Source organism: Oncorhynchus nerka, linkage group LG18 (genome assembly GCF_034236695.1).
Source record: "Oncorhynchus nerka isolate Pitt River linkage group LG18, Oner_Uvic_2.0, whole genome shotgun sequence".
NCBI classification, from domain to species: Eukaryota; Metazoa; Chordata; class Actinopteri; order Salmoniformes; family Salmonidae; genus Oncorhynchus; species Oncorhynchus nerka.
Genome location: NC_088413.1, coordinates 77352588 through 77372270, shown reverse-complemented (window position 1 = coordinate 77372270; position 19683 = coordinate 77352588). Strand labels below are relative to the sequence as shown.

General features: G+C 45.0%; 1 protein-coding gene across 5 annotated transcripts in view; it reads right to left on the bottom strand.

Moving 5' to 3' along the window:
* Positions 1-3096: 3096 nt before the first annotated feature.
* Positions 3097-19683, bottom strand: part of sh3yl1 (SH3 and SYLF domain containing 1) — a 51777-nt gene continuing 35190 nt past the window's right edge. The window contains exons 6-12 of one of the 5 annotated variants that reach the window (XM_029688587.2): positions 18889-19017; positions 17822-17966; positions 13381-13450; positions 13063-13116; positions 5415-5465; positions 4619-4839; positions 3097-3619 (exon numbers count right to left, since the gene is read on the bottom strand). In XM_029688587.2, coding sequence (XP_029544447.1) covers positions 4637-4839; positions 5415-5465; positions 13063-13116; positions 13381-13450; positions 17822-17966; positions 18889-19017 — 652 coding nt within the window. In that variant the 3' untranslated portion in view covers positions 3097-3619; positions 4619-4636. Of the gene's footprint in view, positions 4840-5414; positions 5466-9646; positions 10204-13062; positions 13117-13380; positions 13451-17821; positions 17967-18888; positions 19018-19683 lie in introns of those variants that run through there. The other 4 variants (XM_029688586.2, XM_029688588.2, XM_065004364.1 and 1 more) reach the window with 4 other exon arrangements.

Sequence of the window (19683 nt, the reverse complement as noted above, 5' to 3'; positions counted from 1 at the left end):
TTTTGTGTCCCAAATTTCGTTTAATTTTTCAATAGTTCTCTCAAAATCACACATTTTTAAATAAAATAACATGTGATGTTCTAAGTGCCACAACAAAGCTTAAAACCACTTTTGAGGTCTGGGAAAAATCTAAGAAACGAGAGACCTTTGTTTGGTTAGCGGTGTTTCTGTAGCGCTCATGTGATGCAGAGTTTATGAAACAAAATGGCTACTGCATTGATGTACATAATCATGAGATCATTCTGCCAGGTAGGCAGAGGCTGCATTGTAGTTCACATTTAATTGTGAAGTTGTTTTTTCTTTTCGGTAAAGCCTTCCGATCTATCAGCAGACGGTTAATATTAGCATCATCGCTAACCCCGGTGTCCTGGCTAAATTCCCAATCTGACCCTCAAACCATCACGGTCACCTAATAATCCCCAGTTTACAATTGGCTCATTAATCCCCCTCCTCTCCCCTGTAACTATTCCCCAGGTCGTTGCTGCAAATGAGAACATGTTCTCAGTCAACTTACCTGGTAAAATAACGGATAAATAAAATAAATAAAAAATAAAATAACGGCTGCACAAAGGAGCACCACACAACACACACACGGGCTTTCCTATGCATTTACATTACATTTAAGTCATTTAGCAGACGCTCTTATCCAGAGCGACTTACAAATTGGTGCATTCACCTTATGACATCCAGTGGAACAGTAGTGCATCTAAATCTTTTAAGGGGGGGGTGAGAGGGATTACTTTATCCTATCCTAGGTATTCCTTAGAGGTGGGGTTTCAGGTGTCTCCGGAAGGTGGTGATTGACTCCGCTGTCCTGGCGTCGTGAGGGAGTTTGTTCCACCATTGGGGGGCCAGAGCAGCGAACAGTTTTGACTGGGCTGAGCGGGAACTGTACTTCCTCAGTGGTAGGGAGGCGAGCAGGCCAGAGGTGGATGAACGCAGTGCCCTTGTTTGGGTGTAGGGCCTGATCAGAGCCTGGAGGTACTGAGGTGCCGTTCCCCTCACAGCTCCGTAGGCAAGCACCATGGTCTTGTAGCGGAACTTTCAGAACTATGACCTTTCAGATAATTGTGGGAAAATACCAATCAATGATGCACTTTAATGTCATATATTTTAAATCTTCTTAGGGACAGCCCCCTTTAAAAAAAAATCACCTAAAACAACATACCCAACTCTATCTGTCTGTAGCTCAGGACCTGAAACAAGGATATGCATATTCTTGAAACCATTTGAAAGGAAACACTTTGAAGTTTGTGGAAATGTGAATTGAATGTAGAACATAAAACTATATATCTGGTAGAAGAAAATACAAAGAAAGAAAACAACCAGTGTTTGTTTTTTTACAACGTTTAGGGTGAGATTTTCACAATTTACTTTCTTTGCAAAATGAACGAGTGGAAATACAAAAATCGATTGTGCATATGGACCTTTTTAGGATATGAAAAAGGATTTTATCTAAGACAATGACACATCATGTTCATGTAAAATTTCTGGGACCCTTTGGATGATAAATCAGAGCAAGATTTCAGAATGTAAGTCCACATTTCACCTTCAGCCTATCACGTTGAAAAAAGTGTTTTGTTGGAGCTCTCAAACAATAGCATGGCATTTTTTCCACAGTAATAGCTACTGTGAATTGGACAGTGCAGTATATATTATATTATAGTAACAAGAATTTAAGTTTTCAGCCGATATAAGACACTTCTATGGTCCGACATTTGTTGTTCCTCTAAAATCTGCGATCTTGATATAACGCGCTGAATGATTTTACAACTGTCCCGTTGACGGAACGCCGATCCGTATCAACTTGGGCAAATAAAATAAATTCAAGAAATGCTTGAATATTGTCGAATTCCATTTGAAAATGTCTGGATTCCGTGATTCCATCTGCAAGGCAGATTTTATAGGGCCTTACTTTCTTTAAAAGGCCCAGTGATGTTAAATATTCAGTTTTCCCTGTGTTTTGTATCATATAGTATAACAGTTGATAAAACGAACACGAACACTGTAAAAGTGTGAATATGTTTTATCAGTGTTATGACGGGAGTTTTGGCTCTCCATGGTGACATCACCATGCGGTAAATTGGACCAATAACAAAAGAGAGTTCCCAAACCTCTCTGCCAATAACAGCTACTGTAGTTTTCAGTTCACACTCAAGACAGTCCTAGGAAAATTCTTGACAATTTTTTTGTTTGTTGTTGCTAAAAAAAACAAAAAACAATTTTTATTACAGTTATGTAATTGTTAACCAGAAATGATTTGATATTGAAAGACTTGTTTGTGTCTCTGTGTGTATCGTGGCCTAGGATATTCTAAAATGGCAAACTTGCTAATTGGTTTGAACGCGTATAACTCCAACCAGTTAGAACACGCCAGTTCCTTGGTTCCAACTAGCATGTGAATGTGTGTTTGTGATGCGAGGAAACGGGCCTTTGTATAAACAGCTGTTCAGGGAGTGTGTTTTAGTACGCGTTATTCTTTTACAAATTATTAAAAACGTCTCTTACCGTATCGCCGTTTCTACACTTACCTTCCCTTGTAGACATTCCTACTGTGTTAACATGAAACAGTGTAGAAATAGGTCACCAAGATGCAAGGGATGTTGAGTTGACGGGAGATGGAGGCCGTCTTATCGTTAAAAGGGGGTGTGGTCTTGTTGCCGTGTTCAGTACTGTTGTGTGTAGGAACGTTGTCCGTTCCTATAGGCCCATGACAGGGTGAGGAATGTTACCCTGTACAGATGTTCTGTTCTTTGCTATTAAATTTAAAAAAGATGGAATTTTCAATTTCATAAGAACGCATGTGTCTTTTCCCCAGGGCAATAATCTACTATTCCAAAGTAGAACTGTACTCACCCTGGACAATCATTCACAACACACACATGCACACACACACACAGTGTTTGTGAGTGGTGTGTTGGCAAGTGGACATGGGGAAATTTGACAAAAAAAAAAAAAACTGATATTACAGACCAGCCATGCTTGCACCAATCTAATGCATGACACATGGGTAGGTAGAAAATGGGACAGCATCCTGATTGGCAGTAGAGACAGGAGTACATCGCCCTCCTGTGGCCAGAAGACAAACTACACCTCTTACAGACAAGGTTCTTTAATACATATCCACACACACATTCAGAGAGAAATCCGTACAAACTATCATTACATACAGATGTTAAGATAAAACAGATTTTATATTAAATACTTTTGATCATACAAAACGGTAGTATGGAGAAAAATACTGCACATAATCCCAGAAACTTCAGAACATAAAATAACCCACAGGCACAGATAATATAATAGTAATATATAATGCATTTTATAGAAACAAAAAAATTAAATAATCTATAATAATAATCTATTGACTTCATTGTAATATATGTCAAACACCCTTGTCAAACCAATTTGTGACTTGACGGAGAGCATATAAAATAGTGAGTGAGAATAAAACAGTGTAACAGAGTAGCAGAGTCCGTGATAACAGCACCGTTCTTTAGCTTTCCTCTGTTCAATGCTCTAAAACTGGTACCTTATTCACACCATCTTGCCGACCCAAACTGCACTGCACTGGCTCGGATATAGTCTTTCTACATCACCCTTTCCAGCGTGGTTCGGGTCTCTAGAAGTGAACAGAGCTGGCTGGTAACATCTGGGGGTGTATTCATTAATCAAAACACTGTAGAATTTTTTTTTTGCAACGAAAACAAGAGTTTCTATTGGACAAATTCAGGTAGGAACGGTCCTATAGGAAGACAGCGTGGCTACCCATACCGTCCAATAGGAAGACAGCGTGGCTACCCATACCGTCCTATAGGAAGACAGCGTGGCTACCCATACCGTCCTATAGGAAGACAGCGTGGCTACCCATACCGTCCTATAGGAAGACAGCGTGGCTACCCATACCGTCCTATAGGAAGACAGCGTGGCTACCCATACCGTCCTATAGGAAGACAGCGTGGCTACCCATACCGTCCTATAGGAAGACAGCGTGGCTACCCATACCGTCCTATAGGAAGACAGCGTGGCTACCCATACCGTCCTATAGGAAGACAGCGTGACTACCCATACCGTCCTATAGGAAGACAGCGTGACTACCCATACCGTCCTATAGGAAGACAGCGTGACTACCCATACCGTCCTATAGGAAGACAGCGTGACTACCCATACCGTCCTATAGGAAGACAGCGTGGCTACCCATACCGTCCTATAGGAAGACAGCGTGGCTACCCATACCGTCCTATAGGAAGACAGCGTGACTACCCATACCGTCCTATAGGAAGACAGCGTGACTACCCATACCGTCCTATAGGAAGACAGCGTGACTACCCATACCGTCCTATAGGAAGACAGCGTGGCTACCCATACTGTCCTATAGGAAGACAGCGTGACTACCCATACCGTCCTATAGGAAGACAGCGTGGCTACCCATACCATCCTATAGGAAGACCTTCCCCTGAACTGTAGTAATCAGAGTCAGTTAGTGTGAGTCTTGAACATTGTGGAGAATGTTCGTGTTAGAGAGTGTGGGACATCATGTGTCCATGTAGTGTGTTGAAAACATTACTCCCAGCAATATAAGTGTCCATGTGTGTGACAGACCTGTGTGTGTGTGACAGACCTGTGTGTGTGTGTGTGTTCAGGGGTAGGAGACGAAGTTAGCGGGGAAGATTCCGGTCCGTCCGTTCAGCGTTCCCTCCCACCAGTCATACTGTGACTCTGTCTTGGTAACCACAGTGATGCGGTCGCCAGGGTTGAAGCTCAGGTCGCCAGGCTGTTGCCCTGTGAACGGGTGTACCGCCGTGACGACTACAGGCCCCGCGTCCCACGACCCGACCCCACCTAGGAACAGTCAAATGTTAGTTAGCTTGGATGCAGCTAGCCGCATCGCTAAAGTAAACTCATGTATTTATGGTTAACCGAACACTAACGCTAGTATGATTACACAGCAAGTACCCAACAGTTTAGCTAAAACCAAGTGTGTGGTAACTAGTGTAGATATGTTTTGTAGCTATAACGTCGTCTTACTGTCGAAGTAAAATATAGCTAGCCAAACAGTAGCCTGCAGATCCGAACGGCTTTGCTTACAGCTGCACTACGGTCGGACATCATTCATATATGATCCCCGGTGTATTCAGTGAACCGGTGAACAGCAGGCCTTGTTGAATGCACATCAAGTCATTACATGCAACAGCCTCAAATCAACCTGTACTGAGTGAATGTTGCACATACAGACTTGATTCAACGGTTTCACCCTCACATTAAATGTTACCTTTCAGGTATTAGAACTGTCTTGTCTATTTGTAAAGTCTTTCAAATGTAAATTGTAAAGTATTTTTGTCTAATGTATTTTCCGTTATGTGTCAGACCACATGGATCCTAATAAGAATAATAATAATAATAATAATAATAAATACCGTAATCGTTTTGGACTGTCCTTGTGCTACTTGGACTTCTCTTATAGGATTCTGAAACAGAAATACAACAGCGACTGTCACCACCAGAGGGCAATACCTGCGCAGAGAGACAGAGACAGAGAGAGACAGAGAGCGCAGAGAGAGACTGAGAGCAGAGAGACAGAGAGCGCAGAGGACAGAGAGACAGAGAGCGCAGAGAGACAGAGAGCAGAGAGACAGAGACAGAGAGCGCAGAGAGCAGAGAGACAGAGAGACAGAGAGCCACAGAGAGACAGAGACACAGAGACACAGAGAGACAGAGAGCCGCAGAGAGACAGAGACAGAGAGACACAGAGAGACAGAGACAGAGAGACAGAGAGAGAGACACAGAGAGAGACAGAGACAGAGAGAGACAGAGAGAGACAGAGACAGAGACAGAGAGAGACAGAGAGAGACAGAGAGAGAGAGACAGAGAGACAGAGAGAGACAGAGACAGAGAGAGAGAGAGAGAGACACAGAGAGAGACAGAGACAGAGAGAAACAGAGACAGAGAGAGACAGAGAGAGAGAGACAGAGAGACAGAGAGAGACAGAGAGAGAGAGACAGAGAGACAGAGAGCGCAGAGAGGACAGAGAGCAGAGAGGACAGAGAGCAGAGAGACAGAGAGCGCAGAGAGCGCAGAGAGCACAGAGAGCGCAGAGACAGAGAGCGCAGAGAGACAGAGAGCGCAGAGAGACAGAGCGCAGAGAGACAGAGCGCAGAGAGACAGAGCGCAGAGAGACAGAGCGCAGAGAGACAGAGCGCAGAGAGACAGAGCGCAGAGAGACAGAGCGCAGAGAGACAGAGCGCAGAGAGACAGACAGACAGAGAGACAGAGAGGACAGAGAGAGACAGAGAGAGAGAGAGACAGAGAGAGAGAGAGACAGAGAGACATGACAGAGGGGGCCAGAGGATATGACAGAGGGGGCCAGAGACAGAGGATATGACAGAGGGGGTCAGAGAAAGAGGATATGACAGAGGGGGCCAGAGGATATGACAGAGGGGGCCAGAGGATATGACAGAGGGGGCCAGAGGATATGACAGAGGGGGCCAGAGACAGAGGATATGACAGAGGGGGCCAGAGACAGAGGATATGACAGAGGGGGCCAGAGACAGAGGATATGACAGAGGGGGCCAGAGACAGAGGATATGACAGAGGGGGCCAGAGACAGAGGATATGACAGAGGGGGCCAGATACAGAGGATATGACAGAGGGGGCCAGATACAGAGGATATGACAGAGGGGGTAAAAATACTTCAATCAGTTCTAGGACACATTGCCCTCTGTGATTGTGAGGTCCACTCATCACTCATCAACCAATAATTCACCAAATTGGACAAACACCTAAGAATCTGCATGCAGAATTCAGCAAAAATATACTTGGTGTACAACACAAAACACCAAGCAGAGCAGAATTAGGCCTATAGTGATCAACATCCAGAAAAGAGCTGTTCAATTCTACATCCACCTAAAAGGAATGCCCACACATTCCACCACAAAGCCCTGACCTACAGAGATGAACCTATAGAAGAGTCCCATCAGCCAGCTGATTCTGGGGCTCTGTTCACAAGCACAGACACCACAGAGCCTCAGGACAGAAACACATTTAGACCAAACCAAATGATGAAACAAAAAGATAACTATTTTGACACACTGGAAAGAATCGACCAAAACAACTGAGCAAACTAGAATGCTATTTGGCTCTAAAACAGAGTACACAGTGGCAGAATACCTGACCACTGTGACTGAGCCAAAATGAAGGAAAGCTTTGACTATGTACAGTCGTGGCCTAAATTTGAGAATGACAAATATTAATTTCCACAAAGTTTGCTGCTTCAGTGTCTTTAGATATTTTTGTCAGATGTTACTATGGAATACTGAAGTATAATTACAAGCATTTCATAAGTGTCAAAGGCTTTGATTGACAATTACATGAAGTTGATGCAGACTCAATATTTGCAGTGTTGACCCTTCTTTTTCAAGGCCTCTGCAATCCACCCTGGCATGCTGTCAATTTCGTATAATCAATGCGTGGAGTTTGTCAGAATTTGTGGGTTTTTGTTTGTCCACCCGCCTTTTGAGGATTGACCACAAGTTTTCAATGGGATTAAGGTCTGGGGAGTTTCCTGGCCATGGACCCAAAATATCGATGTTTTGTTGCCTTATGGCAAGGTGCTCCATCATGCTGAAAAAGGCATTGTTCGTCACCAAACTATTCCTGGATGGTTGGGAGAAGTTGCTCTTGGAGGATGTGTTGGTACCATTCTTTATTCATGGCTGTGTTCTTAGGCAAAATTGGGAGTGAGCCCACTCCCTTGGCTGAGAAGCAACCCCACACATGAATGGTCTCAGGATGCTTTACTGTTGGCATGACACAGGACTGATGGTAGTGCTCACCTTGTCTTCTCCGGACAAGCTTTTTCCAAATTCCCCAAACAATCAGAAAGGGGATTCAGAGAAAATGACATTACTCCAGTCCTCAGCAGTCCAATCCCTGTACCTTTAGCAGAATATCAGTCTGTCCCTGATGTTTTTCCTGGAGAGAAGTGGCTTCTTTGCTGCCCTTCTTGACAACAGGCCATCCTCAAAGTCTTCGCCTCACTGTGTGTGCAGATGCAACTCACACCTGCCTGCTGCCATTACTGAGCAAGCTCTGTACTGGTGGTGCCCCGATCCCGCAGCTGAATCAACTTTAGGAGATGGTCCTGGCGCTCGCTGGACTTTCTTGGGTGATCTGAAGCCTTCTTCACAACAATTGAACCGCTCTCCTTGATGTTCTTGATGATCCGATAAATGGTTTATTTAGGTACAATCTTACGGGCAGCAATATTCTTGCCTGTGAAGCCCTTTTTGTGCAAAGCAACGGCATGTGTTTCCTTGCAGGTAACCATGGTTGACAGAGGAAGAACAATGATTCCAAGCACCACCCTCTTTTATTTGAACTCAAATCAGCATGACAGTGATCTCCAGCCTTGTCCTCGTCAACACTCACACCTGCTTTAACGAGAGCATCACTGACATGTCAGCTGGTCCTTTTGTAGCAGGGCTGAAATGCAGTGGAAATATTTTGGGGGGATTCAGTTAATTTGCATGGCAAAGAAGGACTTCGCAATTAATTGCAATTCATCTGATCATTCATAACATTCTGGAGTATATTACATTTACATTTAAGTCATTTAGCAGACACTCTTATCCAGAGCGACTTACAAATTGGTGCGTTCACCTTAAGACATCCAGTGGAACAGCCACTTTACAATAGTGCATCTAAATCTTTTAAGGGGGTGAGAAGGATTACTTTATCCTATCCTAGGTATTCCTGAAAGAGGTGGGGTTTCAGGTGTCTCCGGAAGGTGGTGATTGACTCCGCTGTCCTGGCGTCGTGAGGGAGTTTGTTCCACCATTGGGGGGCCAGAGCAGCGAACAGTTTTGACTGGGCTGCGCGGGAACTGTACTTCCTCAGTGGTAGGGAGGCGAGCAGGCCAGAGGTGGATGAACGCAGTGCCCTTGTTTGGGTGTAGGGCCTGATCAGAGCCTGGAGGTACTGAGGTGCCGTTCCCCTCACAGCTCCGTGGCGGCAAGCACCATGGTCTTGTAGCGGATGCGAGCTTCAACTGGAAGCCAGTGGAGAGAGCGGAGGAGCGGGGTGACGTGAGAGAACTTGGGAAGGTTGAACACCAGACGGGCTGCGGCGTTCTGGATGAGTTGTAGGGGTTTAATGGCACAGGCAGGGAGCCCAGCCAACAGCGAGTTGCAGTAATCCAGACGGGAGATGACAAGTGCCTGGATTAGGACCTGCGCTGCTTCCTGTGTGAGGCAGGGTCGTACTCTGCGGATGTTGTAGAGCATGAACCTACAAGAACGGGCCACCGCCTTGATGTTAGTTGAGAACGACAGGGTGTTGTCCAGGATCACGCCAAGGTTCTTAGCGCTCTGGGAGGAGGACACAATGGAGTTGTCAACCGTGATGGCGAGATCATGGAATGGGCAGTCCTTCCCGGGAGGAAGAGCAGCTCCGTCTTGCCGAGGTTCAGCTTGAGGTGGTGATCCGTCATCCACACTGATATGTATGCCAGACATGCAGAGATGCGATTCGCCACCTGGTCATCAGAAGGGGAAAGGAGAAGATTAATTGTGTGTCGTCTGCATAGCAATGATAGGAGAGACCATGTGAGGTTATGACAGAGCCAAGTGACTTGGTGTATAGCGAGAATAGGAGAGGGCCTAGAACAGAGCCCTGGGGGACGCCAGTGGTGAGAGCGCGTGGTGAGGAGACAGATTCTCGCCACGCCACCTGGTAGGAGCGACCTGTCAGGTAGGACGCAATCCAAGCGTGGGCCGCGCCGGAGATGCCCAACTCGGAGAGGGTGGAGAGGAGGATCTGATGGTTCACAGTATCGAAGGCAGCCGATAGGTCTAGAAGGATGAGAGCAGAGGAGAGAGAGTTAGATTTAGCAGTGCGGAGGGCCTCCGTGATACAGAGAAGAGCAGTCTCAATTGAATGACTAGTCTTGAAACCTGACTGATTTGGATCAAGAAGGTCATTCTGAGAGAGATAGCGGGAGAGCTGGCCAAGGACGGCACGTTCGAGAGTTTTGGAGAGAAAAGAAAGAAGGGATACTGGTCTGTAGTTGTTGACATCGGAGGGATCGAGTGTAGGTTTTTTCAGAAGGGGTGCAACTCTCGCTCTCTTGAAGACAGAAGGGACGTAGCCAGCGGTCAGGGATGAGTTGATGAGCGAGGTGAGGTAAGGGAGAAGGTCTCCGGAAATGGTCTGGAGAAGAGAGGAGGGAATAGGGTCAAGCGGGCAGGATGTTGGGCGGCCGGCCGTCACAAGACGCGAGATTTCATCTGGAGAGAGGGGAGAAAGAGGTCAGAGCACAGGGTAGGGCAGTGTGAGCAGAACCAGCGGTGTCGTTTGACTTAGCAAACGAGGATCGGATGTCGTCGACCTTCTTTTCAAAATGGTTGACGAAGTCATCTGCAGAGGAGGAGGGAGGAGGATTCAGGAGGGAGGAGAAGGTGGCAAAGAGCTTCCTAGGGTTAGAGGCAGATGCTTGGAATTTAGAGTGGTAGAAAGTGGCTTTAGCAGCAGAGACAGAAGAGGAAAATGTAGAGAGGAGGGAGTGAAAGAATGCCAGGTCCGCAGGGAGGCGAGTTTTCCTCCATTTCCGCTCGGCTGCCCGGAGCCCTGTTCTGTGAGCTCGCAATGAGTCGTCGAGCCACGGAGCAGGAGGGAGGACCGAGCCGGCCTGGAGGATAGGGGACATAGAGAATCAAGGGATGCAGAAAGGGAGGAGAGGAGGGTTGAGGAGGCAGAATCAGGAGATAGGTTGGAGAAGGTTTGAGCAGAGGGAAGAGATGATAGGATGGAAGAGGAGAGAGTAGCGGGGGAGAGAGAGCGAAGATTGGGACGGCGCGATACCATCCGAGTAGGGGCAGTGTGGGAAGTGTTGGATGAGAGCAAGAGGGAAAAGGATACAAGGTAGTGGTCGGAGACTTGGAGGGGAGTTGCAGTGAGGTTAGTGGAAGAACAGCATCTAGTAAAGATGAGGTCGAGCGTATTGCCTGCCTTGTGAGTAGAGGGGGAAGGTGAGAGGGTGAGGTCAAAAGAGGAGAGGAGTGGAAAGAAGGAGGCAGAGAGGAATGAGTCAAAGGTAGACGTGGGGAGGTTAAAGTCGCCCAGAACTGTGAGAGGTGAGCCGTCCTCAGGAAAGGAGCTTATCAAGGCATCAAGCTCATTGATGAACTCTCCGAGGGAACCTGGAAGGCGATAAATGATAATGATAATAATAATAATAATAATGATATATGCAAATTGCCATCATAGAAACTGAGGCAGCAGACTGAAAATTAATATTTGTGTCATTCTCAACGACTGTTCATACTCGGTGAGCATAGCCTTGCTATTGAGAGAGGCTGCCGAGGCCTGCCTAATGGCGAATGCCAGATCTGACTGTGTGCCCAGTGCCTACAAAATCAGGTGGTAACCGAGATGTACTTCCTAACCTCCTGCCAAACATATGACCATATTAGAGATACAGATCACACAGACCTACAAAAGAACTTAAAAACAAATCAAACATTGATAAACTCCCATCTGGAAATACCACAGTGTGCAGTCACAGCAGCAAGATGTGGCCCGTTGCCATGAGAAAAGGGCAACCATGTATCTGTTTGTCTTCCCTACTATTCGTACTACAACTATTTGCACATTGTTAAAATACATATATTATCAGCTAACACTTTAAAATGTCTCTGTTAAATTCTAATACTGTAGTCTTCTCAATTTTGATTATTTCACGAGAGCGAGAGGTAACGAGCGAGCGAAGGATAGCGAGAGAGCGAGCGAGGGATAGCGAGAGAGCGAGGGTTAGCGAGAGAGCGAGGGATAGCGAGAGATAGCGAGAGAGCGAGGGATAGCGAGAGAGCGAGGGATAGCGAGAGAGCGAGGGATAGCGCGAGAGAGAAGGATAGCGCGAGAGAAAGAGAGCTAAGTAGAATGCACCTTGGGTAATAACGAGGGATAGCGAGCGAGCGAGGGAGGGATAGCGAGAGAGCGAGCGAGGGAGGGATAGCGAGAGAGCGAGCAAAGGAAAACAGGCGAGCGCGCGAGAGAAAGATAACGAGAGAGAGAGCGAGCTAACTAGAATGCACCTTGGGTAATAAGACCAGCTATGTGTGTGTGTGTGTGTGTGTGTGCAGAGCAGACTTCAAACACAGTCGTCACACACCCTCCCAAGTAGCAGTTCTAGTTAGCTCTCTCTTTCACTCTCTCGCGTTAACTAGGAGGGGTGTGTGACGACTGCGTTTGAAGTGTGCTCCACACACACACACACACACAGCTGGTCTTATTACCCAAGGTGCATTGTGAAGCCAGTATGTTTATTTTGGCTGGACTTGAGATCACAGTTTAATACATCACCAAGAAAGCAAACAATCTCTACCCATCTTCCCCTCATGTCACACTTCACCTGCAGCGAAAACACACACACACACTTATCTCGTGCCGTGTCAACAGTGGTGTGTTTTGGCATGGTGGTCGGCCACTGTGTAAATGAAAGCATTCCCCTGGTCACTGAAGGATGATCAAACACCTACCAGAATGGGGGCAGCTGCTGCCATAGAGTCAATGGGCCACAGCCCAAGACTACCACAGACATTAGAAGGAGTAATGACAGCCCTGGCATGCAGAGAGAGAGAGAAGGAGAGAGAGAGACAGAGAGAGACAGAGGAGAAAAAAGGGAAGCGAGAGAGTAACAGACAAAGGGAGAGAAAGAGGGAGAAAGACTAAGAAAACAATCACCCCCTCCCACACACTTCTCCATCCTAAGTAACCTGATTCAACCTGCACAGAAGCACGTGTGTGGGAGGGGGTGATTGCACGTTAGTCTTAGATCCGCATGGTGGATTTTTTTGTTGTTTTTGCGCTAGATTAGGGTTGTAGTGAAAACCTAGGGGAGGTTAGCTCTCCAGGAACAGGGTTGCAGATTCCGGGTTTAGAAACTAAGTTAACTGAGAACACAATCTCCATTACAGTAAAGATCTAGAGAAGAGGTGCACTGACTGTGTTCCAACAAGAGAGGGTGGTGAGGACGTTGGTGATGAAGGTTTTAGGGAAAGGGTCACTCACCTGTGCTGCCAGATTTGAAAGCAGAGACGCTTGGATAGAGGGAGGGCTTCACTGCTAAAACACATCACAGACAGTTACACATCAGTCAAAGTCATAGGAATTTCCTTATGGACAAAGAATTGTAGCCAACCCACACAAACAAGGTGTCACTGACTACAAAGCAGGCATACTGCTACTGGTATAAAACCACTACTGTGTGTGATATCTATATATATATATATATATATATATCTATATATATATATATGTTTGTGCATCAGTGTGTGTGATAATATATATATATATATATATATATATATGTTTGTGCATCAGTGTTACCCTCCGTCCTGTAAGTGCTAGCAGGTCTCTGTGTGGCAGGAGCTCGGGGTCTAGCTGGAGGACCACTGGCCTGAACGACACACCCAGAAACAGAGGAATGGAAGGAGAGAGAGAAGAGAAGCATGAGACCAACCACACACATCCCCAGCTAGCCGGGTACACACCAACCACACACACCCCCAGCTAGCCGGGTACACATCCCCAGCTAGCCGGGTACACATCCCCAACTAGCCAGGTACACACCAACCACACACATCCCCAACTAGCCGGGCACACACTATACGGGTACGCGTCCCCAACTAGCAGGGCACACACCAACCATACACGTCCCCAACCTAGCCGGGTAGGCGTCCCCAACCTAGCCGGGTAGGCGTCCCCAACCTAGCCGGGTAGGCGTCCCCAACCTAGCCGGGTAGGCGTCCCCAACCTAGCCGGGTAGACGTCCCCAAGGGTAGACATCCCCATCCCCAACTAACACATTAAGGGGTAGATGTCCTCAGACCAACATGGTGCTGTGGATTAGAGCGTGGTACACATTAAGGGGTAGATGTCCTCAGACCAACATGGTGCTGTGGATTAGATTTACATTAGACAGGGAGGAATTAAGGGGTTTGAAGTGTCTGGGGGTATTCTATAACATGTTTGAAGGTCTGCCGGACAGTAGATTTACATTAGACAGGGAGGAATAGTATTCTATAACATACGGGTTTGAAGGTCTGCCGTATAAAGACAGTAGTATTCTATAACATACGGGTTTGAAGGTCTGCCGTATAAAGACAGTAGTATTCTATAACATACTGTATCTCTATAACAGTAGTATTCTATAACATACTGGTTTGAAGGTCTGCCGTATAAAGACAGTAGTATTCTAACATAACTGCCGTATAAAGACAGTAGTATTCTATAAGGTCTGCCATATAAAGACAGTAGTATTCTATAACATACGGGTTTGAAGGTCTGCCGTATAAAGACAGTAGTATTCTATAACATACGGGTTTGAAGGTCTGCCATATAAAGACAGTAGTATTCTATAACATACGGGTGTGATGGTCTGCCATATAAAGACAGTAGTATTCTATAACATACGGGTTTGAAGGTCTGCCATATAAAGACAGTAGTATTCTATAACATACGGGTGTGATGGTCTGCCATATAAAGACAGTAGTATTCTATAACATACGGGTGTGAAGGTCTGCCGTATAAAGACAGTAAAGATAAAGACAGTAGTATTCTATAACATATGGGTGTGAAGGTCTGCTGTATAAAGACAGTAGTATTCTATAACATACGGGTTTGAAGGTCTGCCGTATAAAGACAGTAGTATTCTATAACATATGGGTGTGAAGGTCTGCCGTATAAAGACAGTAGTATTCTATAACATATGGGTGTGAAGGTCTGCTGTATAAAGACAGTAGTATTCTATAACATACGGGTTTGAAGGTCTGCTGTATAAAGACAGTAGTATTCTATAACATATGGGTGTGAAGGTCTGCTGTATAAAGACAGTAGTATTCTATAACATATGGGTTTGAAGGTCTGCTGTATAAAGACAGTACTATTCTATAATACACAACAATGCAGTAATCTCATAGATCCAGTAGAGTGTCCATCAGTACATTTATCAATATAAAACTACTGCCGTGATAACCTTCCTGACCGTTTCTTACCGACTGATGATGGCCGCTTTCAAGAGGAAGGTTTTACTATGACTGGGAGATGTGGTTGCCTTGCCTACCTGCTATGTCAAGATGTGATGTAAATACAGGGTTCCAGAACCATATATATTATACTGTATATTACCAGAGGAGGCTGCTGAGAGGAGGGCGGCTCATAAATGTCTGGAAGAGAGCGAACCTGTCCTCCCCAATTAAGGTGCCAACAGCCTCCTGTGATATATACACAAACACACAAAAGTATGAAGACACCCCTTCAAATGAGCAGATGTAGCTATTTCAGCCAAACCCGTTGCTGACAGGTGTATAAAGTGGAGCACACCGCCATGCAACCTCCATAGACAAACATTGGCAGTAGAATGTCCCGTACTGAAGAGCTCAGTGACTTTCAACGTGGCACCGTCATAGGATGCCCTGTTTCCAACAAGTCCGTTCGTCCAATTTCTGCCCTGCTAGAGCTGCCCCCGGGTCAACTGTAAGTGCTGTTATTGTGAAGTAAAAATGTCTAGGAGCAACAACGGCTCAGCCACGAAGTGATAGGTCACACAAGCTCACAGAACAGGACTGCCAATTGCTGAAGCTCATGAAAATCATCTGTCCTTGGTTGCAACACTCACTACCAAGTTCCAAACTGCCTCTGGAAACAACGTCAGCACAAGAACTGTTGATTAGGAAGCTTCACAAAATGGGTTTCCATGGCAGAACAGCCGCACACAAGCCTCAGATCACTATGCGCAATGCCAAGCGTCGGCTGGAGTGGTGTAAAGCTCGCCGCCATTGGACTCTGGAGCTGAATCACACTTCACCATCTGGCAGTCCGATGGACGAATCTGGATTTGCTTGGTCTGGAGCTGTTTTTCCATGGTTCAGGCCTCTTAGTTCCATTGAAGATAAATCTTAACGCTACAGCATACAATGACATTCTAGAAGATTCTGTGCTTCCAACTTTGTGGCAACAGTTTGAGGAAGGCCCTTTCCTGTTTCAGCATGACAACGCCCCTGTGCTCAAATCGAGGTCAATACAGAAAGGGTTTGTCGAGATCGGTGTGGAAGAACTTGACTGGCCTGCATAGAGCCCCGACCTCAACCCCATCGAACACCTCTGGGATGAATTGGAACGCCAACTGTGAGCCAGGCCTAATCGCCCAACATCAGTGCCCGACCTCACTAATGCTCTTGTGGCTGAACGAAAGCAAGTCCCCACAGCGATGTTCCAACATCTAGTGGAAAGCCTTCCCAGAAGAGTGGAGGCTGTTATAGCATCAAAGGGGGAAACCAACTCCATATTAATTCCCATGATTTTGTAATGAAATGTTTGCCGAGCATCTGTCCACATACTTTTGGTCATGTAGTGTAGTTTAATAATATAGTACCTTCTGCACTAGGTGTTTGGCTGTCCACTCAGTAGTGTATTTTAATAATATAGTACCTTCTGCACTAGGTGTTTGGCTGTCCACTCAGTAGTGTATTTTAATAATATAGTACCTTCTGCGCTAGGTGTTTGGCTGTCCACTCAGTAGTGTATTTTAATAATATAGTACCTTCTGCCACTAGGTGTTTGGCTGTCCACTCAGTAGTGTATTTTAATAATATAGTACCTTCTGCGCTAGGTGTTTGGCTGTCCACTCAGTAGTGTATTTTAATAATATAGTACCTTCTGCGCTAGGTGTTTGGCTGTCCACTCAGTAGTGTATTTTAATAATATAGTACCTTCTGCGCTAGGTGTTTGGCTGTCCACTCAGTAGTGTATTTTAATAATATAGTACCTTCTGCGCTAGGTGTTTGGCTGTCCACTCAGTAGTGTATTTTAATAATATAGTACCTTCTGCGCTAGGTGTTTGGCTGTCCACTCAGTAGTGTATTTTAATAATATAGTACCTTCTGCGCTAGGTGTTTGGCTGTCCACTCAGTAGTGTATTTTAATAATATAGTACCTTCTGCGCTAGGTGTTTGGCTGTCCACTCAGTAGTGTATTTTAATAATATAGTACCTTCTGCGCTAGGTGTTTGGCTGTCCACTCAGTAGTGTATTTTAATAATATAGTACCTTCTGCGCTAGGTGTTTGGCTGTCCACTCAGTAGTGTATTTTAATAATATAGTACCTTCTGCGCTAGGTGTTTGGCTGTCCACTCAGTAGTGTATTTTAATAATATAGTACCTTCTGCGCTAGGTGTTTGGCTGTCCACTCAGTAGTGTATTTTAATAATATAGTACCTTCTGCGCTAGGTGTTTGGCTGTCCACTCAGTAGTGTATTTTAATAATATAGTACCTTCTGCGCTAGGTGTTTGGCTGTCCACTCAGTAGTGTATTTTAATAATATAGTACCTTCTGCGCTAGGTGTTTGGCTGTCCACTCAGTAGTGTATTTTAATAATATAGTACCTTCTGCGCTAGGTGTTTGGCTGTCCACTCAGTAGTGTATTTTAATAATATAGTACCTTCTGCGCTAGGTGTTTGGCTGTCCACTCAGTAGTGTATTTTAATATAGTACCTTCTGCGCTAGGTGTTTGGCTGTCCACTCAGTAGTGTATTTTAATATAGTACCTTCTGCGCTAGGTGTTTGGCTGTCCACTCAGTAGTGTATTTTAATAATATAGTACCTTCTGCACTAGGTGTTTGGCTGTCCACTCAGTAGTGTATTTTAATAATATAGTACCTTCTGCGCTAGGTGTTTGGCTGTCCACTCAGTAGTGTATTTTAATAATATAGTACCTTCTGCGCTAGGTGTTTGGCTGTCCACTCAGTAGTGTATTTTAATAATATAGTACCTTCTGCGCTAGGTGTTTGGCTGTCCACTCAGTAGTGTATTTATCTGTGTAGCTCTCCAGGACACAGTACAGGTCATCAGCTTCTGGGGGAGGTTCTACATCTCCATTCAATATGGCCGACGCACGGATGTCCTGGGAGTAGAACCTAACACACACACACAAATTAATACAACACACACACACACACACACATTAATACAACACACACACATTAATACAACACACACACATTAATACAACACACACACATTAATACAACACACACACATTAATACAACACACACACACACACACATTAATACAACACACACTAATACAACACACACACATTAATACAACACACACACACACACACACATTAATACAACACACACACACACACATTAATACAACACACACACACACATTAATACAACACACACACACACACACATTAATACAACACACACACACACAAATTAATACAACACACACACACACACACACACATTAATACAACACACACACACACACACATACACATTAATACAACACACACACAACACACACACATTAATACAACACACACACACAACACACACACACATTAATACAACACACACACACACATAATACACACACACACACACACATTAATACAACACACACACACACAAATTAATACAACACACACACACATTAATACAACACAACACACACACATTAATACAACACACACACATTAATACAACACACACACACATTAATACAACACACACACACATTAATACAACACACACATTAATACAACACACACACACATTAATACAACACACACACACACACATTAATACAACACACACACACACACACATTAATACAACACACACACATTAATACAACACACACACACACACAAATACAACACACACACACACACACACACACACATTAATACAACACACACACACACACACACACATTAATACAACACACACATTAATACAACACACACATTAATACAACACACACATTAATACAACACACACACACACATTAATACAACACACACACGGTGTGTAACGTACTTGCGGTTGGTGTCTTTGCGTTCTATGAGGCAGGATCCCTCCAGAGAGACTCCAGCAAACAGCCCTCTGGACTTACAGTAGGTAAACACTGCTGCTGTGCTACGTAGCGCTACATCAGCCTCCACGTTCCTACACACACACACACACACACACACACACACACACACACACACACGAGAGATAGAGGAAGGTCAGAGTGTTGAGTATGGTACACTGATCAGAATCCCACTACTTAGCGATGAGTATTGAAGGAGACCATTAAAACTTCCCTGACATTAGAAAGCATCAAATATTACGGGACCACGTCTCAGGCAGTCATTGTAAATAAGAATTTGTTCTTAACCGACTTGCCTAGTTGACTAAAAAAGGTGAAATTAAAATGTAAGAAACCCAGACATGTGTCTGTGTGTGCAAGGGAGGTCCCATGTTGTAAATGTCACCTGAACAAAGAAAAGGCACTCCCATCTGACATTAACCTCTCATTGTTTTATTGTTGCTATATTTAAAAAACAGACACACCACCACCCCATCTCCTTGTTTGATGATAACTATGTTTATTTTAATTACCCAAACTGGTGTGTCATTCTAAATAAAGACTGAGAGGGAGTCTGCTTCAGGCAGCATTCCACCTCTACTCATAGACAACAATTAACCTGTGACAACAAGAGCAACCACACACACACACACACACACGCCTCCACCCTATAAAACATCAACCACTTCTACAGCTCTCACTTCTTCTGTCAACACACAGCAAGTACCACCCCAACCCAAAACACACGTCACAAAACCATT